We start from the raw sequence: 27,680 nt of genomic DNA, 5'->3' as shown, positions 1-27,680 counted from the left end.
CTGGACAGGTGGTGGGTGGTGTCTGGAGAAGAAGTAAGAATAATTGCACAAGGCTGAAAGAAGATGGCACACAAGAATGGGTACTGAGAAAGATTTTTAAGATTTTTTACTAAAGAACAGCAGGGAGAAGTTATATAAAAGTGAAAGTGTGAGTGAGTTAATGTTTCATTACTAATAAATAAATATATATATATATATATATATATATATATATATATATATATATATATATATATATATATATATATATATATATTTCGTAACTCCTGAGACTGTGTTGTTTTTGTTTCTTCTCCCTCTTTTTAACCAGGCGAGCCTTTGGATCTGTCCTGGCTGTGTAATAAAGACAACTAATAATGAATATTATTGTGTAATAAAGAAGTGTTTACCCAGAACCATATACAATCAATATAAATAGAACAAGTAAATAGAAAACCATTTTTTCTATAAAAATCTGGAAATTTGTGTGTGGTTGATTATGTCTCTCCTTTAATATTATCAGTTGGTGTTGTACGGAACATCTCTGGAAAGTCTGATGACTCACCTTCCTCCTGAATTTGAGAGTAGAGAGGAGTGAGTGAACCAACTGAATACTTGTGGGATCAGCTTGGGTGTGTTGTACATGTTAGTGTCCAAAACAACCATGTTGGATAACCTTCAATGACTTCTGGTTGAGGGAAAGGGATTCCTACCCACATCTAGATGCGATGAGACTCCCAGGCTGTTGTGTATGGATCCTTTATATCACAGGTGTCAAACTCTGGTTCTCAAGGGCTGCTATCCAGAGGGATTTTGTTGTCTCTCTGCTATTACACACCTGACTGAAATAAGCTGTGGGATCCATTTGTTTGGAATCAGGTGTGTTGGAGCAGAGAAACAACAAAAACCTGCAGGAGCGCGGCCTCAAGGACCAGAGTTTGACACCCGTGCTCTACATGCTACTAAGGTCCATGACAATAAAATTAGGATTGTTAAAATGATCAGAATGTGTTTTTTTTTATCATTATTTTTTTTTTTTAATAATCCTTATTGCTGTAAAAGGGTGCAATCATCTAATCTACTAAGCAAATCAATACAAGAGTAAAGGATTTTGACACATTTTGGTGGCAGGGCACTACCCACACATTAACTGTGTAGCTCATTCCACAGAACACGATCCTTACAAGTTATACCTTGTTGTAAAGACAACCAATCAGGCCTCCCAGTGATATACTGTGTAATACAACACCAACTGGTATTATTAAAGTGAGAAATAATCAACCAAAAACAAAATACTTTATGTGCTAATTCAGATTTTTCATACCCTTAAATATACTACTCATACATTTCCCTGTAAACAACCGTCCTCTACAGTTGCCAGGAAGGACATGGGATTCATGAATATTTTGTACTGCAGTCAAAGTCATTCTCAAGTCATTTCCTAGTTCATTTTAGGGAGTAACGTCACTTTTTTTTAATGATGTGGTTGATACCAACATGGGATCCCTGAACCCCCAAGGAGGTCCTCAAAGAGCACAAGGGGTCTGCAAAGTTATAAGCATTGGCCTATTGTTAACCTATTGTTAATTTTAACTATTGTTAAAATTGAGGTCAGACCTCAACTGAGGTGTATTTGCCTGTTTAGTTCATGTGGAACTTACCCACTGAGAGCCCAGAAACACTAACTTTTGAAACCAGATCCCAAATTAAATAAAAACGTATATCCTTAATCAAAAAAAAAAAAAAAAACTTTACTTAGTAAGTCATACATTGTGCATCCAATCAATTTTCGTCCATGTACTTTCTGGTTTAGTGGGGTCAGTGAGCTACTGGAGCTAAAGAAAAGGTAACTGTCAACATATGGCTTTACTTAGAATTTATCATATATGGCAAGAAGCTAGCTTGTAAAAGCATAAAGGTAAAAGGACAGAAAAAAAAACAATGAGACAAAAATATTGTATGTGCTCATTTCTGCATAACAGTTTCTGTAAGTAGCAAAAGTGTATGAACCTGTTTAAACCTGTCCCCAAATATTTTAAAACATTAACTTGATTAGTGTTTAGGGTTTCTTTCTTAGAATGACTTGCATGTCTATTATCTACTTGCTTCACTTTACTTTTTCCACTGCTTCTATAACTGTTCCATCACTGACTGTCATTGCTGATGTACCAAAACAAACTATAATAGTTCTACCTGTAGATTTTATAACATCTGCATACAGGAATATAGTTATTCCAAACACAGTACTTATCTGTCTCACCTGTCCATAAAACTGCAGACAAACATGTTTTTATTTCAGTGACTTCTCTCCAGCCTCATAAACATAATAAAATCTTTTTCTAAGATCCTATGAAATTCTATACTGTGAAGCTTAGTCTTTGATATGTCCCTGTGTTTAGAATTAAACATATCTACACACACTTCAGTGTCATCCTGGTGATTGAAAATACCTTATTCTAATTTTAAATTACACTTATTTCAAGTGCTGTAGGTTCACAATGTCTTACCACTCGTAGATGTAACATAGCGTCATTTTATACAATAAATAAATAACCAAACATGATATTTGCATTTTTATTTCTTTTATCTTGAGCTTGTGTAAAAGAAAGCTTATGAACTTTTAGACCATAGTTATATAAAAGTACAGAAAACTTTGTTGGGCAGCCTTGAAAAATATTTAACTTGCTGCGTTGGTGTTGTTAAACAGAATAAGTGATTTTTCAGACTTTGAAGCTATTTATGAGCCAATTAAGGACAGCACTGGTAATATTCCTCACTGCCTACAGCAAATTTGATGCTCTACTCTGTTGACATTCGTTCTCATTTTGTGCTCTCATGCTGATGTTGTTTTTGGGCTTGCAATGTGTCAAGCCGACCTCTGGCTGCACCATGCTTGGCCAAAGCCATGCCTTTGCTCAGCATGGGTTCATCATGATGCAAGGGCCAAATTAGAGATGGAAAAACGTGTGAGGTCGCGTAATGAGCTTGAGCAGAGAAGCAAGGCACAGAGACTGAGGGTGGGAGGGGGCTGACGATGGTGAAGCAGAGAGGGAGAAGCAACTGATACGTCTGGGCGATGACTCACCAAGGCTGGGTATTTATAGCATCAGTAGGGAGGAGAGGAGGGAGATGGGTGAGGGAGGGGAGGTGTGGAGGTGGAAGAGCGATGGGTCAAGCTGTTTGGGAGGCGTCCATCGTCACACACTGAAAGGAGGTCGTGGGGAGAAACCGTAGAGATAAAAGCACAAGTGAAGAAAAAAAAATGGGGGAGAAAAAAGAAGGAACAAGAGAAGTGGTGGGAGGAACGAAACAGAAGATGAAGTAGAAAAACAAAGGGGGGTGGGGGGAGTGATGTAAGGTTCATAGACTGAGACTGATCTAGAGATGAGAGGATGGACTGTGAAGAAAAGGAAGGGAGACAAAAATAGGATGCTCATTTAAAATTCTTGCATTATTTTAAATCTTGTTTGTTTCACAGCAGGGGTAGCATCCTGTAAATGTGGCATGTTAGAATAGGATGTTGGGTTTTTGATGGAATATTAAATATGTCTCCGGTTTATTAACATCCACACTTACTGACTCATACTTACAAAAAAAAAAACACTCAGCCTCCCATTCAGATGTGCAGGAATACAAAAATTATGCTGTTGCCTAGACTCTGTGCATTTCAACACTTTCACATACACATCCAATTAGGGATTCAGAAAAACTCTTTGGAGATTTACATGATGAGTTATAGATTTTTTTGCGGTGAATATGTGCCCCATTAGTTTGTACAAAGCATCATTAAAAGTGATCAAACTTTGTGTGCCACATTTATATTCGTCAGTTTTGACTGCATGCAATTTTTGCCCGTCTTCATTGACAAGATTTCTTCATCAATAAAAACATCCTGCCTTGGCTTCTGGTAACGTCAGCCAGTGCGTCAAGCTGCATCCCTTACCATAGACACTGATACAATCTGTGCACGTGTGCTCACACACACAAGAGCATTAAAGAAAAGAAGCCATGCACACACACATCATTAGTCTTTTGAGAGGGGGATGATTCGGAACAACCAGAACACTCACTTTCAATAATATGAGCAGGGTAATAGAAAAGCAGGGGTGAAAGGTAATAATGGACAGAAAGAGTAAAATTGAAGTTGACAGGTTAGTGGGAGGTTGTGTGGAAAAATAGCTGAGAAGAAGCACAGAAGAGATGAAAAATATTGCAAAAGATTTGAGGGTGGCTGCTGATGTGTTGAGCAAAAGCAAAAATTAGGTTTGGGATGGGAGAGATAGTCGGGATGATGTCGGTAAGATAGTAACAGAAGATTTTAGTGAGTTCAGGAGTAAAGTTCAAAAGCCAATTGTACATGATGATGCATTACAGTCTGTACTCTTGAATATAATAATGCATCCAATATAAAGCGGTGGTGGTGGTGGGCGGGGATTTACTTTAAACACAACACACTCTGTCAGAGAAGAGGAGACTGAGGTGTAGATGGGGAATAAATATTTTGATTTAATTACAAATTAGAAATTATGTTGATCAATGGACAGATTCAAATGCAGTTTTTGCGAGAAACTTGTGTTGCATTACATTTTTATCATGTCTAGGAAGAGATCCCGCTCCTGTGTTTGAAGATGCAGTTACCCCCAATATTGCAAATGACTGAGCAAAAAGAACTCATAAACCTATAGAAATAAATTATCCAAGATGATGCAGGAGGTTCTGCCTCCCATTCAATATTGACAACATTTTAGTAACAATTTGTAAATCTGTTGTCTGCGAGCTAGTTACGCTAGTGGGATTCTTGGTCTTTATAACAATATGATTGGCTGTTCAAAATATTTATATGTTAAGAGGAAAAATTTTAATTTTAATTCTATTTTACAATTTCACAGGTTTCTCTGCGAGCCACCACTTTACCGCGGTGGAAGAGCTTGCACGTCCTGATGAGCCTAGGAGCTATGTTGTTGGGGCTTAATGCCCCTGGTAGGTTACACATGGCAAACCGGTCTCTAGGAAGGACCAGACAAAGCATGGCTGAATAGACCCCTATGATGACGAAAAACTATGGACCCAGGTTACAATTGCCTGGATACACCTGTACGTTGGGGTTTACCTCGGTAGATGTGATGGATGGATGTCCATGACGAACACCATGTTCAGGCATAAGAGTGTCCACATGTGAACTTGGCACCAGGACACTCTAGGCCGCAGTTCCATGATCAACTTTATAGTCGGACTTGTGGCCACATGTCTTGGACACTTGGGAGAAGAGAGGGGTGGAGCTGTCATCTGATCACCACATGGTGGTGAGTTGGCTCAGATGGTGGGGGAGGATACCGGTAAGGCCTGGCAGACCCAAGCGTGTTGTAAGGGTCTGCTGGGAACGCCTGGGGAAGTCCCCTGTCAGAAAGAAGTTCAACTCCCAACTCCGGCAGACATTCAACCATGTCCCAGCTGAGGCGGGGGACATTGAGTCTGAGTGGGCTGTGTTCCGTGCCTCTATTATTTAGGTGAACAATTGGAGCTATGGCCACAAGGTTGTTGGTGCCTGTCATGGTGGAAATACCAAAACTTGTTGGTGGACACTAGCAGTGAGTGATGCCGTCAAGCTGAAGAAGGAGTCCTATTGGGCCTTTTTGGCCTCTGGGAATCCGGAGAAAGCTGATGGGTATTGGCAAGCTAAGCGGGACACTGCTTTGGTGATCGCTAAGGCAAAAACTCAGGCGTGGGAGAGGCCATGGAGAATGATTTCTGGATGGCTTTGAGAAGCTTCTGGCCCACCATCCAGCGGTTCAGGAGGTGGAAGCAGTGTTACATCAACACTGTGTACAGTGGGGATGGGGGGGCTGCTGACCTCAACTCGGGATGTTGTGGGCCAGTGGAGGTAATACTTCGAGGACCTCTTCAGTCCCACCAATGATTCTTCCAATGAGGAATCAGTCGGGAACCCCGGTGTTGGCTCTCCTATCTTTGGGGCAGAGGTCGCTGAGGTGGTTAAAAAGCTCCTTGGTGGCAGGGCCCTGTGGGTGGATGAGGTCTGCCCAGGGTTCCTTAAGGCTCTGGATGCTGTAGGGCTGTCTGGCTGAGATGCCTCTGCAACATTGTGTGGACATTAGGGACAGTTCCCTTAAATTGGCAGACTGGGGTGGTGGTCCCCCTCTTCAAAAAGGGGTACTGGAGGGTGTGTTTCAACTACAGGGGGATCACACTCCTCAGCCTCTGTGGTAAGGTCTATCCAGGGGTCCTGGCGAGGAGGGTCCGTCGGAAAGTCGAACCTTGGATTGAGGAAGAGCAATGTGGTTTTCGTCCTGGTCATGGAACAGTGGAGGGGAGGAGAAGACCCAGGACACGCTGGAGGGACTACATCTCTCGGCTAGCCTTGGAGGGCCTCGGGATCCCCCCAGACAACTTGGCAAATGTGGCTGGTGAAAGGGAAGTTTGGGCTTCCCTGCTTAGGCAGCTTCCCTCACGACCCAACCCAGGTTTTATTAAACTTCAGTATTTCAGACCAGTAGGTGATTCCCCACAAATCTATTAAGACATCCAGATAAGTATTAAAGCAGTCCAGCTTAATGGGCTTTTAAATCTGCATTGCTTTAGGATGGGATGCTCCAAATGTTGTTCAATGTTCAATATTACATAGAAAACAAAGGTGGCTCTACAGACATGTTTGATGTCTAAAATAATGGACAAATAACTGAGAAAAACAGAGAACTATAGAAAAGTTTGAGGGGTATTAGTAGACTTTAAAGGAAACACCTTAATTGGCTCTGTGGTAATACCATCAATCTAAAAATACCAATTCACCATCCTTCTTTGGGTTACATGCTGGGTAAGTCACTACATTCAGCCAAGAAAGAGTCTGGCACATAAAACCTGTAAAATCTCCTTCACTTCTTATCCAGTGAGCTATAGGGCTGTAGGTAGATAAAGTTTCCAGTCTTTACAGTTTGAGATAAATGAGAAAATGAGAGTGGAAAAAATATTATCATATTACTCTGCAGAATCATAAATACGGCAATTTCTAAAATCTTAACTCTTTTATAGAAGATATTTCAAAATACCCTCAAATAAAGGGAATGGAGGCATGGCCACAGAAACCGTTCTCAAATATTAACTTCATCTTGCTGGTTTTCAGCTACATTCAAGTAGCTTCAGATGGACATGTGACCTTTTAAAAAAAGACAGTGTTTGCGACAGTGTTTAATTTATACAGCTCTCCTCTCCCTTTACAGTTCAGATAGTCTTCTTTCCTGATTTTTGTCCCTCCATCCTAATGGCTCAGCCAACATATTGTGGCTCTAATCTCCCTCATCTCGGCTTCTCAACTGCCTACTTCCAAAGACAAGAACCATGCATTAGTCACAGTAATTGGCACAAAGGAAAGGATAACTTAGATGGGTACAAGAGAGGTAAAAAAAAAAAAAAAAAAAAGTAATGACTGCAAGCCAGTAGCAAAGCCAACAAGTTTGAGAAGCGAAGCGTCTAATGAAGGAGACAAGGATACTGGCCTGTGTGTGTGTGTGTGTGTGTGTGTGTGTGTGCGGGGGGGGGGGGGGGGGGGGGGGGATAAAAGGCTGTGAGGCAGCAATCACCATGGAGACATTGGTTGAAAAGAAGGTGAGCCTTGACAACAGGTGTGACTCTATGCTCCGCTGCATAAAGAAGAGGAGGGAGGTTGAAGAACATGAACACAAACAAAAGATGGTACCCAGTTCTTTATCTCTTTCATACAATGATTGTTATTGTTTTTTATAACTTAATATGACAGCATCATATCAAACTGCTAGGCTACACAAGAACTCTTCGACCCATGGATGAGTCGCAGGTCCTTGAGCTGAATTTGAATTATTAAAGAAACACATACAAAGCAGCACACTGCAAAAAGTCTTCAGATAAATCGTTGTGAAGTAGTGTATGCATGTGCAGCTGAATATGTGTGTGCATGTGTATCTGCTGTGACGCATGCATGCCTTTGTTGAGATATCATTCCCTCCCCACAGCTTTGATTGACATGTAGGAAAACAGCCGTGGACTTTCAGACTGTTGCTGTAAAAGGGCAGAGATAAGCTCCAAATACTGCAGATAGTGTAGTATTCAATGATTAAATAGAACACAGACTAACCATTTATGATATTGTGAAAAGAAGCGAATTAAACTAAACCTGATATTAAAAACTATACCTGGCTTAAAATTATCATTGCTTGCTGAAACAAAAGGGTGCCACATTAAATTTTTGATGCGCAAGGAATAGGAACCGCAGTTCTCCAAATCCTGCATTGTGGCTAAATAAAACACATAAGGTTTCAAATAAATCCAAATTAAAGGTTAAGTTTTAATATTCTAGTAAAATTAATCCAGTTCTACAATATAATGACAAAAATGGACTTGATTCATTAAAAGCAATTAAATATCAATCAATAATTGCAATAAATTACTTTTTTTTTATGTGTTTCCATTTGAGTCTCTTGTTCATGACGATGGTGAAACATCAGATTAACTGTCTGCTTTCAAAGCTTTAGATATTATGTTGACAAGCTTCGCCCTCTGAAGTCCAAAAAAGATATGATTTAAGATGACTGTTGCCAAAACATCCTCTGTGCATAACGATAGCCTCTTCACTAAAAAATTTATATTTAAAGGGGTGGTAATCACAACCCTAGAAATCCAGACAATTCTGTTCCCACACAGAAATAAAAAAAATATAAAGTTTAAGACATTTTTTTTCCTTTGTAAGTTATTATCATCATTCAGATTTTCACTGATCAGTTTTTTAGTTCTGCTTCAACCCTCACTGTCATCAAATGTGATTCATTTCATTGAAAACATGATGCTCATTCTCTGTAATTCTAAGTCAAATGATCTTATAATCACACTCTCATTTGCACATAGTTTTGAGTCATTTTACGTTCCAAATAACAAACATTAATCACAATGTGTGCAATATGATTGTGCACGTCTACCATGAACGGGAAATCGATTAATCATGGTGTAAAATTATGGTCTTTAATGGGATGAGTTTCAGTTAATACGCCCACTCTGTAGCACTTGCTTACCTTAGCCAGTATAGTTTAACAGGACACAAATATATCACTTGTTTTGAGCAACCTACAGAAGGCACTGGGTTACCAAAACAGTGCACTTTGAGTTGTTTCAGGTGCTTTCACTGCTCTGGTCAAGAATTTGAACAAATCCCTGACACTTTATTCCAGAAAGTTGGGACAGATGCTCACCCCGCCTGATCTTTTTTTCCACTCAAAAGAAAACTTTTGTTTCCCACTCGCACCAAGTTACTAAGTTGAAGTGTTTGGAAATGTCTGATTATTGTTGTAATTTTGCACTGTTCAAAAATAACTGAATTTATTAAGTTATCAAAGCAGAATTTCCAGGAGTTGAAAACAGTTCACTGATTTGTCAAAAGTGTTTCCTTTTCTGTTACATGCAGAGCTGTGGAGACATCAGGAACCTCTGTGCTGATGGGTGTATGTAAGAAGAAATAACACTTGTGACAAGCTCTGTGAGTTGCATGAAATACTTACGACCTGCAGGACCAGTTATGTCCTGGTTAGGTTCATTAAGATATTTGATTAATGAAGCACTTCTATGGTACAGTTACTGAACATGTGAGCCACTAAAATAATTTAGTTAGATGGATTACACAATGCACAGCAGACAGAATATACTGTAGCTAAGAGCAGTTTATGTTACCTGAACTGTGCATGATAGTTATAAATTGTCGTAATATAAGTGATTTCTATTGATAGATAGTGTATGTGTGTGAGAGAGAGAGAGAGAACATCAAAGTCATGTGCAGGAAACAAAGTCAATGAGACAGCAAGAATGGACTCCTAATCTAATTACACTCATTTTCCCTCCTCACTGCTGTAATCCTCATTGATAAAGAGTGAGTGAAGGAGAGGTGCAGACAAAGGCAAAGAGAAAAAAGATTCAACATCTCCAACCAGTGGAAATGCTTTGTTTTTAATGACTGAAAAGATGGGTCTGTATGGAACAATGCACACAGACAGCTCATCACAGACCCTGGAGACAAATCAAAGATTCAGTCAGTGAATCTTTCACCAGCAGGATCCTGTGGAGATTTGAGTTTTGAAAACTCAAATCCATCACTTAGAATCACCATAGCTTCCAGAGGAGTTAAAATAACCTGAGCAGCAACGGATAAGCACCTTCACTGAAATGCATGCGCGTTTGATATCTAAAGAGTCTCAACAGATGTTTAACAGCTTGTCATCCCACATGATTGATCCAAAGACCAGATACTGGCAGAAATGTGCCTCAATAATATTGTATCCCATGTGAAAGAACACACTGCAGCATATGGCAGCTTCTTGCAAGCAGTACCCCCCCCCCCAAAAAAAATCACTTGATATATACTCATGATGGTGTTTCTTTATGCAATGCATGCTCTTAAATAAACATAACTGAATTAATAAAAGACCCAAGCTGGGGTAAAATTCCCCTCAATAATTTGTCACAGCTCTTAAGTTATGTAAAAGATATAACATTGTCACCAGGAGACAAGTGCATTAGTCACCAGCATGACCAATAAATGAGCAGTACATTTACATTTATCATGTTTTCCTCTGTGTTCCCTTTTCATTAAAACTGATAGAAAGCAAAAAGCTTAATCTATTTCTTCATGAGGGCAGAGAATGCCAGTGGATGGAAGCTGCTGCTATTTCTCAGAAGGACTGCTGTTTGTGAATGGAGACATAAACTAGGAGTGATGAGGGATTATAGGCTTACAAGTAGCGGTGGGTGATCAATCCAAATATCAATAATATCGATACCAACATTGGGATTGATATCGATAGAAACTACTGTGATAATAGATAGATAAATTCAATACTTTAATGTAAAGCTTGAAACTGTCAGAACATTCATAAATAAGCAGGATTAAGTGGTTTTTGGTGAATTTGGTTCACAGCAGTGACCCACATGCCCAAAATCAGCTTTTCTTGCTGCTACAATGTCAAATTCTGATTTTTAAAATAGCATCAATAATAACTTTGTTTCTGGACACCTGATTGAAAAAATCTAAATGTAAGGCTTGAAAACATTCACACTCTTCTTGAATAAGGAGGATGTGTCTCATAAAACAGTTTAAAATGAGGTACAAAGATATTATTATTTTCCAGAGATATAGGGATAAGGGAGGTGTTGGGTAGCACTAGGTGTTATGTGAATTTGTTTTGTTTTTTTCTATTTGTTTATACTGGTTACATTTTTATATGTGTGTGTTTTTTATGTCCTTTTTGTATTTATATGTCTTGCATATTCAAAATCAAAAGCTCCAGTTCAACTTGTGTTTTTGGTGGATTTGGTTCACTGCTGCAACAAGGCATCTATGCTCTAAATCAGCATCTCTCGCCAAGATAATGCCAAATTCAGATTTTTATGGTATGGGTAATAACTTTGTTTTTCATCCATAAATGTGTTTAAAAAAATTAAAGTATTAATTCCACAGATTAATTTCTTAGCATTAAAAAATATCAGTATCGATGATATTAGCACTTTAGTTAGCCTACTTAGTATCGGATGGAAACAAAATCTTGCAGTATCGCTCATCCCATTGCAAACAACACCATGTTTTACCAAACACTGGATCCATTATTTTATTAACCCACTCCCGCATACACTGTTAACATCATGAAGCTTTCTGCAGCTCTTCAGCCCAAGACGACAGGCAGCACTTCCAAGTTGAAAGAGCCCTTCCAGCACTGTTGACGTCAGCTTGGTGACAGTAACACAACGTGCTCCTTGCTTTTAATGAGTATTAAGGGAAACATGCAATAACTGCGGAACACATCGAAAGCAATTAGAGGCGCAAAGCATTTGGCTGAAATGGATGGGCTACATGAAATGGATATGTAGCCTATTTCATGTCAGAGGACGTTAAGCAGATAGGATTGCTTTAGAGACTCTAAAGGCGACTTGAGACCTGGAGCATCGCATCCTCAACTTATTACGAAGCTCCGAGGCTTGCCATGAAGCTACAAGGACGTGAACAGAGAAAATATAAAACAGGAGTTCAAGGATGTTAAAATTTAAATCTAGCAAGAATGTGGCTTAATCGTGAAACCATAAATCCACTTTTTTGGCATTTTTCGTAATAAATCAGAAGCCTAGCTCCAAGTCACGGGTTTTGTAAAGTTATCTTTCTTTTTTATATTCCCTTTCATTTCGAATATGTTTAAAATGTTCATTAACCTTATAACAACACTTTTTTATTTCAACTGGTCTAATACAAGACGAAAATAATGATATCATATTTTGATGATAATCGCAGATGTTCACTGGATGACATAAGGCGAAGTAAGTATGCCTACAGCTTCTGATCTCCCTATAAACTTTGTCGCCACCCATCTATGACCTTTAATCGGCAGCTGTCTTGCTGTGGCCCCTTTATCTTGTCGACCTGCGGAATGCTAGGGCTTGGCCCCCAACCGACAGGAGGGCGTTTATCATCATTTCTGTCAGCGCAGAGTAGGGGGAGAGAGGAAGGGCCTCTGAATTGCGACAGCAGCTCCGCGGTGTTTGAGCCTATGAGTCACCGCTAGAGGGTTTAACTCTTCAAATGCCACGACGGCAGAAGGAACTATGGTAAAACTGTATGTTAATATCATGACCAACCAAAAACAGTTTATGTACAGTGTCATGATAAAAAAGATAACATAAATGTTTTAAAGCATATTTGGCATGCCCCCTTCTCCTTCTCTCTCCCTTTGTTCTTTAAAACCAATGGTGCAGTCCTATTACAGTCTCGTAAAACAGGTGCTTAATAGGTTTTCAAATGTTCACATAAACTGAAGTTAAGAATTTGTGTATTCTTCCGCTGCAAAAATTTTCCTTAAAACATGTCAAATGCCCAGTGGACTGAATATCTACACAAATAAATTGCTCCCTTACCGTTGCAACAGCCCTATATCAAACTATCTTTCCAGTCGTTAGACTCTACAGAGGAGAGCAGACAGCAATAAGAGCTATTTTTGATACAGCAGACTCCTTAGTATGCCATTTCATAAACCTGAATCATTTATACGGACTTTTTAGGACCAGCTCTTGCGTGTGTTGGTGTGATGACGTGGTGGTCAGGTGTTGCCTCATATAACAAGGGAGCTGTCCAAGTGCTGAAAACAGAAGAGAATCAGCACCGCTCCTGAAGAGATGCCATACACCCTTACTGCTGTCTGAGCTTTATTACCAAAGGTAACAAAAACTATATTTTTCTATTTTTGAGTATTTATAGCCTAGTTTAAATTAATAGAATGAGTGTTAGAGTGTATATTATTATTTAGTTGTATTTCCGCACATTTGACAGTGATGCGTATTAATGTGAAGAAAGGCTTCCTCCGTAATCGATGTTTACAATATGCTGTTGACGTAGTGGAATAAAGGAGAGTGTTGATTGAGGTTTATAGGCTACAGACATGAGGAAATAGGATGTTGAGGTTGCCCATAACAACGCGGGGAATGACTCATCCTGTGATGTGAATGCATCTCCTCGCGCGCAGCATCATATCATTCAATATTGCGGAGTGTAATTCCCTGATAGGAATACAAATCCTAGTTCAAAACAGACTCGGTCACGCGCTCAGTGTTTCTCGAGCTCGTCTTTCATCGAGGTTATTTGCAAAAACATAAAAAAGTAAAACGATTTGACTGAATAGTTTCGCTCATATGTGTTATTCTTGTTTAACAGGTAATAAATTGCCTACAATGCTGCATTTCCACCACAAGTTGCCCGCGGGGGGAGCCGTGGTCCTGCTCGCCGTCCTCCTTCATGGATACGCCGTGCAGGCTGCATCTCTCCCCCGTCATTATAGGCTCCGAGGCGGGGAAAGTGAGGGGCAGCCGGCTGCCTACCCACCCAGCTCTGACATGATCAAAGCCCTGGAGTACATTGAGAACCTGAAGCAACGAAATGGGGATCGATCCGAACCTGTGGATTATGACGAAGTGGACAAATTCAGGGTTCTGCTTCAGCTTGCTTCGCAACAGGACGAGGGTCCTGAACGTCGGCCCACCCCCGGCATGAGGCAGGACATTACAGCTGAGCAGCTGATGAAAGCCATGCTCAAGTCTCTTCAGGATCAAGTCGGAAAAGACGCAGGGTTCAGTCCCGCATCAGAACCCAGGAACGATCGCCGAACACACAGGCACCGCACCAAAGATACCGAATTACCCGAAAGCGCACCGGCAGACTACGGCAATTTCCCTAGACCCCACAAGAAATATCCGCTGATGTTTGAAGATGAAGAGAATACAGACGCTTCCAAGCGCGCAACAGAGGACCTGGATGAGCAGTACACACCTCAGAGCCTCGCCAACTTAAGATCTATCTTTGAAGAGCTCGGGAGGATGCCCGCTATCGCTGGCCAGAAAAGAGATGTGTTCGGGGAGGATGACGATGAAGGAGAAGAAGAGCTCAGCCCGAGAAATCGGGCTTACGAGGATGTGACCGGTGGAGAGGAGTGGGTTCCTGTGGAAGAGAGGGAAGAAACAGAAGAGATGGTAAACCGGAGTCACGAAGAAATGGACAGGGCGATCAATGACCAGGAGGAATCGGAACGGGAGGAGATGCAGCGCCGCGCCAGCCAGAACCAAGAGGAAGCTGATGATGACACTAAGCTCGTAGATTACTACCTGTTGAAGGTCCTGGAGATGAGCGATCAGACACAGAAGAGGGATCAGACTGGTGAGCAAAGGAAGAGACTGATCCGCCCCTCTATCGTAGATCCTCGGACCGTGAAGGAATTGTTGGAGCTCTCCCTCAAGCTCCACGTGCCCCCTCAGGACCTTATTGATATGCTGCTCACAGAGGAGCTCAGAAAGCTCCATCGCAATCCCCAAGCCTCAACCCGCTACACGGCCGGCCAAACACCCAAGATCAGGTACTTCAGCCGTAGACTGCCACTGAAGAACAAGCCTGTGCCTGATGACATGGACAGAGAGGACTTTTTAGACATAATTGGGGTGGAAACTATCAGTAACGAGTATCCAGTGGTGCAGAATCCCATGAAGACTGCTTCATCCACAAGCAGAATTCAGGCGGCGTCCAATCCTGCCACAAACACAGGTCCAGTTAAAATCCCCCCTCCCTCCGGCCGTAGGGAGAACCTATTTTTATCGGAGCTCAACAAAATGCCCCTGAAACGTCAGGCTGACGGCGCTGACGACGACGGCGACGACGATGGTGACGTGGAAGATGAGGTGACGACTTACCTTGCTGCGAAAATCCTCACAGAGTACCCCAACACCATCTCTAAGCGGGACACCCAGGCGCAGCTGAAGGGGCAGTTCCCCTATGAGCTGTACGAGCGCGCCATGAAGGACTACATGGAGCAAGCAGACAACGAGAAAAGGCCAGTGGCCAAGAGGGAAACCGAGTTGGCCATGGAGGAGAAGGTGAAGCCCACAGAGATGCAGGGGAAAGAAGAGATGACGGTCAAGACATCGGCTCCACAAACCGTGAATGAAGAAGAGGAGAAGGAGCACCGTGAAACATCCGTCGCCGGGATGTAGCCCAATCCCCTGCAATACGCATTATTATGAATATAGTATTTATACAGTCTAAAAACATTAAGTTTGGTGGACGTGATCTAGTTTACAAATTTCTATTATTTGAAATATAGCTGGTATTAATATCACCCTAACGAAAATTAACTATAGCAAATTATTTTAACAATGAAGTCCCTACTTGCTGCAAGAATCTTCTAGAAATATTTTAATGATACTGCAAGAGAGTAAAGGTGCTACCAGTGAGGCAAAAGGTGATCTTATAACACAGTGGATGGAAGCTCTGAGTTAGCTTGATAAATTACATTTAAAATCAAACCTGACAAACTGAAGTTGTGATGTTGTTTAAAGATTGTTTACATGAAATGGTGTTTGTAAACAACCCTATATTTTAATCTATATGCTAATCAGCTGAGAAATGCTCAAATAAAAAGCTAATTTTTCATCTGTGTCAAAGTATTCAATTACATATGTGAATATAACATGTAAATTATTAGAGTATAATTATGACCGGGCCTACAGTAGATCAAACAGAAGCACTATAAGGAATATTATAGGGATTTTTCGTTAGGGCCATGTGCTGGGCTGAGAACGAGTGTTGTTGTGACTCGTGACATATTCAGGGTTAGTGATTTAAATGTTAAAATATAAGTAATTATTTAAAGTCTAAATATCAGACCGTCGCCTGCCTTCTAACCCTTTCATACTGCAAAGCTCTGTATTGTCGGCCTAACAGTGGTTGTGCTGTGTATGCTCATTTTTAAACCATTTTGTACATGTTCAACAATGTGTGATCGATCACAGATCAATAAAGCATCAGCGGTATTATTTTTTCTCCTTGTTGAGTTGTGTTGCGTTATTACACTCACAGGACACCCCAGGCAGCCAGAGATTACTGAGACGAGGGGCGGACATGTTTATCCCTATTTAAACAAAATTCCCCCCAAAAAAGTTGGATACATTTTTGTGATATAATCATTCAAATACTTGTTTATTACAATAAAAACGTAGACTCTTTATCAAAATAAACATTTTATTCACTACATTGTATCAACAAAGAAAGAAATGGACTGACACCCACACTGGTAACTGCTCCTTAGACCAATATTCTAACACAGACATGTTTATTATATACAGATTAAGAAGTGCAGGAAATCAGTGACAATCAGTTTTTTTCTTGGTGAAAAAGCAGGTAAGACAGAGACGTGCAGTGAAAAACTAGGTGAAGTATCAAAGAGGCACAGTTGTTCTAAATCAAACAGTTTTTATCATAAAATGATTCTATTCTAAAATATTAGGAGAATATTTAAATATTAACGTAACAGTGTTTTAAATTAAACTCACCCCACTGATATGATTTTCATACCTCACCCTTTACTAATAGCAATCAGTGTAAAAAACAATGCCCACCCCACCCCACCCTTCAGGCACACAGTGAGCGCTCTTTGGAAAATATTCAGCAGCGCTAAAATAAATTCATTGTCAGAAATTCCTTTGACTCATACACAGTAAATCAGGATCTTGAACTCCTCCCTTCCATTAGTGTCCTTTTTTCCCACAGGTTAAAATGCAGGTTTGCTCATATACTCCTCCAAAGTCTGAGAAAAGGCACAGAAAGCAGAAAATAACAGAAAAATCAGGCTCTCAGATAAATAAAAATGCCTTGTAATACATTTAATTTGTACTGCACATATCTACACACCACCTGTTATTAAATGCTGAGCACACCAACACACGATAGATAACTAACACAAGCAGAACATCTAACCTGTCTGTCCATATTCAAGGTCATCCAAACAGCTCCACCTCATACCACTCACTGCTGTCATCCTGAAGCGATAATAATCAAAATGAATGGGAGTCTACGCTGAACATAATCCAGCTCTAGATTAAAAGTGTTAGTCAGCCCTACACAGAATCACAGAACAACACACCCAGTTCAACTGCCGTACCACACAGAGTCATGAGCCTAGAGGAGGGGGGAGCAGGAAGCATCAGCCAAACACTAAAGTTTACGCCACATGCCAAGAGAATCTGTCTCTCTCCCATGTTTCTGCTGGCTGAGAGAGGGACAGATATGCACACAAGAAGTAGAGAGACAAGCAACAACACAATCTATAAAAAGAGGGAGCAGCAGCAAACATCTGCATACCTTTTAACTATGGGGGAGAAAAAGCCACAACAAGGATTAAGCAGCACCACCGTTTGATCAAACTCACTATTGCACACTGACTAGTTCACACTCAGGCAATAATTATGACGTTCCTAAACTGGAGCTAAACACATTCCTTTAGAAGTGTCGTTGTTTAGCTAAATATTAAAATGCCAATTTCAGGAATTTAGGCATTATAAAATATTTCATAGCTACAACTTAGAAGAACAGAATCAAACCTGATTTGGAAACATGTCAGTATTGCTTTTAGGAACTGAGCCATGCAACACATGTTACATGCTCAAACTGCATTTGCAAGACAAATTGTGTACATTTGTGTATGTGTGTGTCAGTGCATCTCACCTCCTGTAACATGTCTGAGGATTCAATGGAACGGTTCACAATCTGTTTTGAGGTTTCTTGTATCTCCCCTCCCATTAAAAACTCATCCAGGATAAAATAGGCCTTTTCAAAGTTAAAGATTATGTCCAGCTCACACACCTAAGAGGACGTATAATGATTATTGTGGTTATTATCAGTGAGATGGTTCTGGAGAGCATTGTAGTGCATGTTCATGTTTAGAGGAACATATCAACTTTACATTCTAAATTATTCAAGCATTTAAGTATTAAATAGGAACAAAAAAGTAAAATACATTGCCAAAGTATTTGTCCAGCAGCTCCACATAGCGATGAATAACCTCCAGGCCCAGTAACTCATTCTCCTGATTTTCTACAGCCAGGCAGAAATATAAGCTTGCATACCTGAGAAGATGTGAACAAAGGGATGTTTATAAAAAGGTAATATATCAGCATATAATGTGCAATTTAAATTTAATATCAGAGAAGTAATTACTCATTTAAGCAGCTTCAACAAATACGGGTATTTGACTCACCTCTTGTAAATTATCTTCAGGTCTTTCCACTGCAGGAAGTTGCTGGAACGTGGTTGCCGTGCCAACACCATGGTGGTCATATCTCTGATGATCTTCTTCTTCTCACGTTCTGGCATGGGAGTGTACCACTTCTGCAAGCGCAGCTTCCCCTGGCGACTAAAGAGCAGCAGGAAGCGCATCTGACAACAAAGAACGACATCAGTGGGGAGATTCGTCATGTCTGTATGGATGGTAGACAAATACTTACAAATACATGTCCACACTTATTTAAATGACAATGTTACACGCATACATTGGAGGTTGAACAATATACAAGCTCATGGTATGATTTCACTGGACTACCGCCATCCTAGCACAGAAAAACGAACAGGCTTGACAGGCAGAAATGAGCATTTTGAAAGTACAAATGACATTTTTCTGAGTTCTGAGCAAGTTTGGCTCAAAATCAAAACAAACACTAAGTTTCCCTCCACACCACAATGTTTCCTTTAAGTCTTCCTTTCATTGTTGATGGCACAGAGGTTTTCAGGGAACACCTGATTTAGCATTTAAAGTTTTGAGGTGATTTTGGTTAAAGATTGAAGGCTGGTAAATATAATAACTATAAAGTCTTCCAAAGCTTCTTTGTGATTTATTTAAAAAATAATTTCCAGACTTGAAAATTACTAGAAATGTTTCCTTGCTATAATAAATGAAATAAACAAACCAAGAAAGAAGAAAAGGCAAAACCATGCTGTGCAACAGCATATAGCAATAGCAAACAGCAATATTTTTTTTAACATATTTCGTGCACAGCAAAGTATTTACATTAATATTTCATTTTTAAGAAATGTTTCAGAAATGTAAATGTGCTTACAGCACTGTATACAACTATAATTCTGAAAAAATATTTTTAATTTCTGGTAAAACGTTGTTTTATTTCTACCTCATTTCATGTATTTCATTACAGGTGAGACATAAAGTAAAATAAAAACTAAATACTTAAGATTAATTCGTATTTAAATACATAAAAAACATTCATAAACTTTTTCAGTTACTTCAATGTTTCATACAAATCTCATCTCATTCTTTAGATTTATGTAATGTCCCTGCAAATGGGCTAAAACAGTTCCCAATCCAAAGCTGCATTAGCCTTTATAACCGAATGGCATCATATCTTTAACATACATGAACATTTTACTCAGCTGCTTCAGGCCTGCTTTCATCAAACTCTTTTTACAGATTATTTCTGCAACTTATATTTCGCAGACGTCTTTCAGCACTACAAAAGAGCAGCAAGCTCAACTGAAATTTTGTTGAAGCCACATATAGAAAAAGTAGGACAATGTCAGGGCTAATTGGCTTCCACAAAATGAGGACATAGTCTACTAGTATTTCTACTTTTGGAACTGGTTTGAAAGGAACAATACAACCGAAGGAGCATTAGCAGGGTTGCTTGCCTGAAACTATTTTGTTAAAAACAGTATAAAACCACTCCTGGAGTTTACAGTAGAGTGTCTGTCCCTTGTTTTCATTCCACAGGCAAATTAATATGTAAAGTATTAAACAGGCAGAAAGGGAGGACTCGGTGGAAGGTGGTGAAACCTGTTGTACTAAAGGAACCGGTTATGGAAACGCCTTACTTCCGACTGTCGCTAAAAATGGACTACATATTATAAAATGGCCCAATAAAAAAACCAAACAAACAAACAAACAGACAAATATAGTCTCATTTGAAGTCTTGAAAACACGAAACACCTCTCAGTCTAAGAGGAAGTGCGAGAGTTTCATCGTTGGCTACCTGTGGGCGCCAGCAGGTGCAACAGGTGAACAGCAAATGTAGACTGACGCTGCCTTACAGACACAGTCATGCGCACAAAATAGCTGCCAAACACTTACCATTTTGACGCGGCTCCAAGTGCTACAAACGTTATCAGAAGATGAGAAAATATGCCCTTTAACCCTCACAAAGGGCCAAACAGTCCGGCTGAAAACATAATGTAGGTATGCTTCGTCTAGAGCGGTCAGCGTGAACAATGTCTAACTCCGCCCTCCTGGCCGGCGGAGGAACGACGCGTCAGCAAAACTGACGGGCATCTGGATTGGTTATGGTTTTATGGTTTGTGTTACAGGGACCCACTCAACCAAAAGCACGCAGCTTCCATATGAATGAACTTATCAAACTTTAACTTTACCACTTTACTGTGTTAGTGTGTGTTTAAGTGTTGTTCTCATGGAGGATCGCTAGAGAGCAGCAGGTGCTCCTTCTACATCTGTTCTATGTGATGCTGGTGATCTGTCACAGTGGTTAACAAGGAGCTGACTAGAGTGCTGTTTTTGGGATTGTTGTTTACTTGATATCATGTCTCTGTATCGAAATTCTATCTGGTTTTTGATTGGTGTCCATCAATATACAAGGTAAGTACAATATCTCGTTTATTTTGATCAATAGTCTGGATGTTAAAAGTTATCAATCAGAGCTGTATTACTAGTTTAGATTATTGGTAATCAGAATATAGAATTTATATGGTAGAAAATGTATATCATGTAATTTTTAAGCTTAAAAGAAGCATGTTAAGGGTCTGATCACTGTATGGCACACATCACTGTACAAACTGGCCTTTATGTACAATTACAATCGTTCTATTGACAGCTCCTTTGTCTTGAGAACGGCATTCACATCCCTACTGACGATGAAAAAACAGTCTTTCAGCTGTTTCTTAAGCTGAGCATTTCTCTCTCCTTATACATAATTATCAATTTGTGTGTTTTCTGTGTACTTTTAGGATGGGATATGATGAAGCATCCAAAAACTTTGAGCCCAAGGACATGGAAGTGTCCGTTGTGGGACGATCTTTTATGATCACAGGAGCCAACAGTGGAATAGGAAAAGCAACAGCCATGGCTATAGCCAAGAAAGGTACATGCTGGGGAGTGATGCTTTATGATATGCTTTATTCTGACAAAAAATAAGCTCTTATTTTTGTTTGCAGGTGGAACAGTCCACATGGTGTGTAGGAACAAAGATAGAGCAGAGGAAGCCAGGTCAGATATAGTTTATGAATCTGGGAACACGGTAAGTGTGTTAGATTTAAAAACACCATACAATAAATTGTAAAAAAAAAAGAACAGACAAATCCTATTATATCACTAAAAGAGAGTCATACTTTTTTGTTTTGTAGGAGGTATACATCCACATTATAGATATGTCCCAAACACGCAAAGTCTGGGAGTTTGCAGAGGCCTTCAAGAAAGAGTATCCATCACTGAATGTGTTGGTAGGCATCACTCCTCCCCTTTACTCTGTCATAAAGAAATTACTCACACATGCTTATTTTAATAAAAAAAAATTGTTATATGCTGTGGTAGATAAACAATGCTGGCTGTATGGTGCACAAGAGGGAGCTTAATGAAGAGGGGATAGAGAAGAACTTTGCCACCAACACCATGGGTAAGAGAAAGATCTGTTAGAAAGTGTCATACTCATAAAACCATTTTACATCTATTGTCTTTGTCACTTACTCTTAAGGGGTGTACATCCTCACACAGACTCTCATACCACTTCTGCAGAAGAGCCGGGACCCCAGAGTGGTATGGTTATACATACAAATAAACACAAAAAAGTCTTCATCTGGATCATGTGGACAGCATAATGCCACTTTTGTCTGAGTTGTAGTGGCTGTTGTCTCAGAACACTGGTGTAGCTGTTGTCTCCTTGTCTTTTAGATCACTGTGTCCTCAGGGGGCATGCTGGTTCAGAAACTTCGAGTTGATGACTTGCAGTCAGAAAATGGCTACTTTGATGGAGTTATGGTCCATGCACAGAACAAGGTAGAATAAGAAGATGTGATGCAGATTAGGATGCTGTCATTTTAGCGTCTAGTACTGGATTTTAATATCAAAAATATTTTTGATTAGACAGATATATTCTGGCTTGAATATGACATATGTGAAACAAAAAAGATGACTATTTTAACAAAGATAACAATGTGTTGTTTCTTTTCAGAGACAGCAGGTGGTGCTGACACAACACTGGGCCAAAGCCAACCCTATCATTCACTTCTCTGTCATGCATCCAGGCTGGGTAGACACACCAGGTACTGGTTAAAGATAAAGAAAAACAGAGAGTAAATGTATAAGAATCTTTGTTTTTATGTCTTTTTTTTATTTAGTCACATCTAAAAGAAAAAAAAAGTCAAATTTTGCACAATGTGTGACCCATATTGTCACTGAAAGTCAACATGTAGGGAACATTGGAATTCATGTAGAAGATTTAGTAATAAAGGAGACAGAAGAAACAATAAAAAAGAAGAAAACTTCAAAGTGGAGCTTCAACTTTATTTTATACAACCAGGAAAATGAACTCAATCCCTTTAATTTATTAATTCCCTTTTTTTAAAGTTAGAAAATAATCCAAGTCTTATTTTGGAGGATTCAGCCACTTCTGTTGTGTAGCATACTTGAAGAAGCCTCGCTCTAAACACACTTTCATGTTTTCTCACTGTGTTGTGTAGAGTTGTCCAATATGTTCAGCAATTTGTGCAGCATTTTTTTCCAATCAGCTCAAGCAGTAGTCATTCTCAGCTCAGATCCAGCCTTCATGATCAGTTTGTTCAGTTAGCTGCCCCAGTAGATGTCTGCAAAGCAAACTGCACTTTCCACAACTGACTTATAGAAGACATGTAGCATTTTGTATTGTTTTGTAAGATTTTTAGGTGTACAGTGTGAAGAGAAATGGTGAGAGTACAATCCCTTGTCTCCTGTGTAACTGAATGCCATCTCAGACACACAACCTTCCAGTCTCACAAACTGTGGTCTCTGAAGCAACCAGATGATGGTGTCCTCAACCTCAAACCCATTCCGACAAGCAAACTGTAATATTTCCTGAAAGGTGTCAACTTGCTTATTTATGTGAGCCAATAACAGCCTCAAGGACTTTCATGATGTGAAATGTTAGAATAACTGGTCTGTTGCCATGTAAGATGTATGGATATGATTTATTTTGTTATATAAACATGACAGGAAGTCCTCCACAACACAGGAACTTATTTCTGATTGAGGCTGAAGTTGAATCCAACATAGTTGTTTTGAGCAGGTTTTCAGAACCCTGGGGCTGACACCATCTGGACCTGCACCCAGAGGAGGTGTCACTGTTTCCTTATGTTGAGGGAAATTAGGCTGTTTTAAGGTCCATGACTAAGCTGTAGGGTGTTAGGAAAGTTCTGGACTGGAGGGTATGAGGTCTGTTTGACGGTAGGCAGGGGGGATAATTCTGAAAGTTGTTTTGAGCTGAATGTGTTAAAAACTATGTGAAGCTCATTTGCTCTGTCCAGACTTCCATCAGTCTAACACCCCTTTATTTTAAAGCCTATAATCTTTTTCATTCCTGATCCTGTGATTCCTTGTGTTGTTATCTTTTTATTCCTCCATGGACTTTTAAATCTTTATTTTAAATAGTTTTGTGGCATCTTTAATAACACCTGGCTCCATCCCTGAAGGATTTCTTTTTTATGTTTAGCAGTTTTCTCTGGTAACTGATGAAGGGTTGTCATAGGAAAAGCACCTCACTGTTCTTGTGAAGGCGATGTTCTCAACACAGAAGTTGATGTGTTCTGTCACACTCAGAAGAACCAGATTATGATCTAATCTTAGAAGAGGCCGGGCCATTTAACTAGTTTATCATATTAATTTTTATCATTTATCATTTTTAAAAGTATTTATATTTTCTATTTCAACAGTATTAGTAAATCTATTTCTGTTTTCAATTTTCATTTATTGTGCATGCATGTGATTTATTGATGCATATAAGCTGTCTCTTTCCCTGTTTATACAAACAAAAAATACCTAAAGATTTTACTAATTTCCTTTAGATAAAACAATGGTTCAAATCCTTTTTTTTCCCCCAAAATATTTATTTGTAGGAAGGTATCAAAAGATTAATTAAAATAGTAAGTTATGGTGGTAACAGTAATGTAGTTGTATAAGTGCATAAGAAAATGAGATATACTGCATTCATCTTGTAAATTCACCTGTTGCGAGAGAATAGTTGCTTGCACTTAAGATATTTTAGTAAACATGCTTGAACATTTGATATATTTTTTCTTTATTTTTAACACAACCGTAGATTTTTTTTTCTAATATTATTGTATCCCACATACACCACTAAAAAGCAGTTGACTTTTCCTCCATGTCCAGCTGTTTCTACATCAATGCCTCAGTTCCACCAGATGATGGGAGACAGGCTGCGCTCTGTAGAGCAGGGAGCTGACACCGTTGTGTGGTTAGCTTTGTCCAGAGTTGCCTCCAGGACACGCAGCGGGCAGTTCTTTCAAGGTGAAGAGAGCAACATGTGACAGCTTCTTCCACATATACATGAGGAGACAATTCTTTCATTTTTCTGCAGCTTTTTCAGATGAGCTCAGACGTTGCCATCATCTGCCTCCACCTTTCTGACAGTTTATTTGCATTGCAGATCGCAAGCCTATTCCTGACCACCTCCCTTTGGCTTGGACTCACAGTTCTGCTGAGGAGATTCAGAGTTTCATGACTCAGCTGGATACTTTGGCCCAAGCTGTTCAATCACAACCTGATTTGAATCTTAAAGGTCCTCGGGGCCCTTCCAGACTTGAATTTGTTTAGATTCTGTTGCACCACATACTACTAACTCATGAAACTATCAGCAACCATGAAATGTGACTAACTGGAAAATGTAACCTTTTTGTCATATTTAGTTTTATGCATCCTCTAACTCACTAAATGGTTTTTACAGATACTTGCTTGTTGTAGATGTTGCATAATTCAGTGTTACATCATTTGGCCTGTGAGGTCAGCAGAACTGTTCAGAAAATACCATGAACTGTTAAACTGATTTGAGTTGAAAAGGTCAAAAGCAGCTACCAAAGACATGTAAAACATATCTGTTATATAAATGATGAAAAGCATTAGTGTAATTTCAATTTGTGACTCTTGGTACACATCCAGAAAATTGCATCATTGTCTGTAGTAGAAACTGCAGTTGTACCAGTCCTAAAAATGTTAACTTTACCTCATGGCAACAGTTGACCTTTTCAACAGAACAAGTAAATCTGTGATCATCTATTAAATAGTTACTATAAATAAAGGTGTTGCCCTCTGGAGCAGGACTTATGTTTTGCATAATTGTACATACAGTGCATCCGGAAAGTATTCACAGCGCTTCACTTTTTCCACATTTTATTATGTTACAGCTTCATTCCAAATTATATTAAATTAAGCTCTTACCTCAAAATTCTACACACAATACCCCATTATGACAAGGTGAAAAAAGTTTTTTTTTTAAGTTTTTGAATTTATGAAAAATGGAAAACGAAGAAATCATTTTTACATAAGTATTCACAGCCTTTGCTTAATACTTTGTTGATCTACCTTTGGCAGCAATTACAGCCTCAAGTCTTTTTGGATATGATGCTACAAGCTTAGCACACCTGTCTTTAGGCAGTTTCGCCCATTCTTCTTTGCAGTACTTCTCAAGCTCCTTCAGGTTGGATAGGAGACGTCTATGCACAGCCATTTTCAGATCTCTCCAGAGATGTTCAATCGGATTCAAGTCTGGACTCTGGCTGGGCCACTCCAGGACATTCACAGAGTGGTTCTGAAGCCACTCCTTTGAGATCTTGGCTGTGTGCTTTGGGTCATTGTCCTGCTGAAAAATAAACCGTCGCCCCAGTCTGAGATCTCGAGCGCTCTGGAACAGGTTTTCATCCAGGATGTCTCTGTATATTTCTGCAGTCATCTTTCCTTCTATCCTGACTAGTCTGGCAGTTCCTGCTGTTGAAAAACATCCCCATAGCATGATGCTGCCACCACCATGCTTCACTGTAGGGATGGTAATGGCCTGTTGATGAGCGGTGCCTGGTTTCCTCCAAACATGACGCCTGGCATTCACATCAAAGAGTTCAAGCTTTGTCTCATCAGACCAGAGAATTTTGTTTCTCATGGTCTGAGAGCCATTCAGGTGCCTTTTGGCAAACTCAAGACGGGCTGCCATGTGCCTTTTACTAAGGAGTGGCTTTCGTCTTGCCACTCTACCATACAGTCCTGATTGGTGGATTGCTGCAGAGATGGTGGTCCTTCTGGAAGGTTCTCCTCTCTCCACAGAGGAACGCTGGAGCTCTGCCAGAGTGACCCTCGGGTTCTTGGTCACCTCCCTGACTAAGGCCCTTCTCCCCCGATTGCTCAGTGTAGACGGCCGGCCAGCTCTAGGAAGAGTCCTGGTGGTTCCAAACATCTTCCATTTACGAATGATGGAGGCCACTGTGCTCATTGGGACCTTCAAAGCAGCAGAAATTTTTCTGTATCCTTCCCCAGATTTGTGCCTCAAGACAATCCTGTCTCGGAGGTCTACAGACAATTCCTTCTACTTCATGCTTGGTGTTTGTGCTCTGCCATGCAGTTAACTGTGGGACCTTATATAGACAGGTTTGTGCCTTTCCAAATCATGTCCAATCAACTGAATTTACCACAGGTGGACTCCAATTAAGCTGTAGAAACATCTCAAGGCTTATCAGTGGGAACAGGATGCACCTGAGCACAATTTTGAGCTCCATGGCAAAGGTTGTGAATACTTATGTAAATGTGATTTCTTCGTTTTCCATTTTTAATAAATTCAAAAAATCTCAAAAAAAACTTTTTTCACCTTGTCATGATGAGGTATTGTGTGTAGAATTTTGAGGTAAGAGCTTAATTTAATATAATTTGGAATGAAGCTGTAACATAATAAAATGTGGAAAAAGTGAAGCGCTGTGAATACTTTCCGGATGCACTGTAAGTCTTAGGCGCCACTACACTAAAGTTTTTGACCATTTATGGTAGAAATCACACTATGGCTGCACATTTTGAACTGCAGATCACCGATGACACTATCTACAACACAAATATACAAATTAAAGTATGAAATCAGTTGGCAGGACGGGGCTAACTTTTAGTGGTTGGTGATGTGATACAAGTTTTATATAATGTTCAAATCTAGCAGCATGTTGTTAGCAGTGTGCTTATACAGTGAGGTGGTAGACCTATAATGTCTGTGAGCAATTCTTTCACCTCAGATCTGTGTGACATTGTTTACATACAACTGTTTTCTTCAACATACAGGTGTGTTCA

The 27,680-nt window shown here is 39.8% G+C and overlaps 3 protein-coding genes across 4 annotated transcripts; 2 read left to right on the top strand and 1 right to left on the bottom strand.

Moving 5' to 3' along the window:
* The first annotated feature begins 13,109 nt into the window (after positions 1 to 13,109).
* scg2b (secretogranin II b) lies at positions 13,110 to 16,349 on the top strand. The gene is made up of 2 exons (XM_041992697.1): positions 13,110 to 13,206; positions 13,700 to 16,349. The coding sequence occupies exon 2, from the start codon at positions 13,717 to 13,719 to the stop codon at positions 15,520 to 15,522; it is 1,806 nt and encodes a 601-aa protein (XP_041848631.1). The 5' UTR covers positions 13,110 to 13,206; positions 13,700 to 13,716; the 3' UTR covers positions 15,523 to 16,349.
* Positions 16,350 to 16,531: 182 nt separating this feature from the next.
* On the bottom strand, positions 16,532 to 20,585 carry ap1s3b (adaptor related protein complex 1 subunit sigma 3b). 2 transcript variants are annotated; one of them, XM_041992699.1, is made up of 6 exons: positions 20,442 to 20,585; positions 18,564 to 18,742; positions 18,324 to 18,432; positions 18,032 to 18,169; positions 17,285 to 17,346; positions 16,532 to 17,114 (listed from the first exon to the last, which is right to left on the bottom strand). In XM_041992699.1, exons 1-5 carry the CDS (start codon positions 20,442 to 20,444, stop codon positions 17,305 to 17,307), a joined length of 471 nt encoding a protein of 156 aa, XP_041848633.1. In that variant the 5' UTR covers positions 20,445 to 20,585; the 3' UTR covers positions 16,532 to 17,114; positions 17,285 to 17,304. The 2 variants fall into 2 exon arrangements, with proteins under 2 accessions (XP_041848633.1, XP_041848634.1); XM_041992700.1 differs by lacking the exon at positions 17,285 to 17,346 and having other exon boundaries at positions 20,442 to 20,583.
* Positions 20,586 to 20,674: 89 nt separating this feature from the next.
* On the top strand, positions 20,675 to 25,678 carry LOC121644619 (dehydrogenase/reductase SDR family member 12-like). The gene is made up of 10 exons (XM_041992698.1): positions 20,675 to 20,960; positions 21,329 to 21,462; positions 21,536 to 21,618; positions 21,725 to 21,820; positions 21,912 to 21,993; positions 22,072 to 22,133; positions 22,269 to 22,373; positions 22,549 to 22,639; positions 24,738 to 24,875; positions 25,015 to 25,678. Exons 1-10 carry the CDS (start codon positions 20,905 to 20,907, stop codon positions 25,179 to 25,181), a joined length of 1,014 nt encoding a protein of 337 aa, XP_041848632.1. The 5' UTR covers positions 20,675 to 20,904; the 3' UTR covers positions 25,182 to 25,678.
* The last annotated feature ends 2,002 nt before the right edge of the window (positions 25,679 to 27,680 follow it).

This window comes from Melanotaenia boesemani, chromosome 8, assembly GCF_017639745.1.
Source record: "Melanotaenia boesemani isolate fMelBoe1 chromosome 8, fMelBoe1.pri, whole genome shotgun sequence".
In the NCBI taxonomy this organism is placed as follows: Eukaryota; Metazoa; Chordata; class Actinopteri; order Atheriniformes; family Melanotaeniidae; genus Melanotaenia; species Melanotaenia boesemani.
Note: the sequence above shows the minus strand (reverse complement) of the source record. Positions and strands in the feature narration are given on the sequence as shown.

Coding starts and splice junctions, on each gene's coding strand:
- scg2b (XM_041992697.1), top strand. CDS start 13,717: ATGCTGCATTTCCACCACAAGTTGCCCGCGGGGGGAGCCGTGGTCCTG.
- ap1s3b (XM_041992699.1), bottom strand. Junction 18,433..18,563: donor CTGAAGATAATTTACAAGAG/GTGAGTCAAATA, acceptor ACATCTTCTCAG/GTATGCAAGCTTATATTTCT. Junction 18,170..18,323: donor TGGACAAATACTTTGGCAAT/GTATTTTACTTT, acceptor ACGTCCTCTTAG/GTGTGTGAGCTGGACATAAT.
- LOC121644619 (XM_041992698.1), top strand. CDS start 20,905: ATGTCTCTGTATCGAAATTCTATCTGGTTTTTGATTGGTGTCCATCAA. Junction 21,821..21,911: donor ATCCATCACTGAATGTGTTG/GTAGGCATCACT, acceptor ATGCTGTGGTAG/ATAAACAATGCTGGCTGTAT. Junction 24,876..25,014: donor CAGCGGGCAGTTCTTTCAAG/GTGAAGAGAGCA, acceptor TTTGCATTGCAG/ATCGCAAGCCTATTCCTGAC.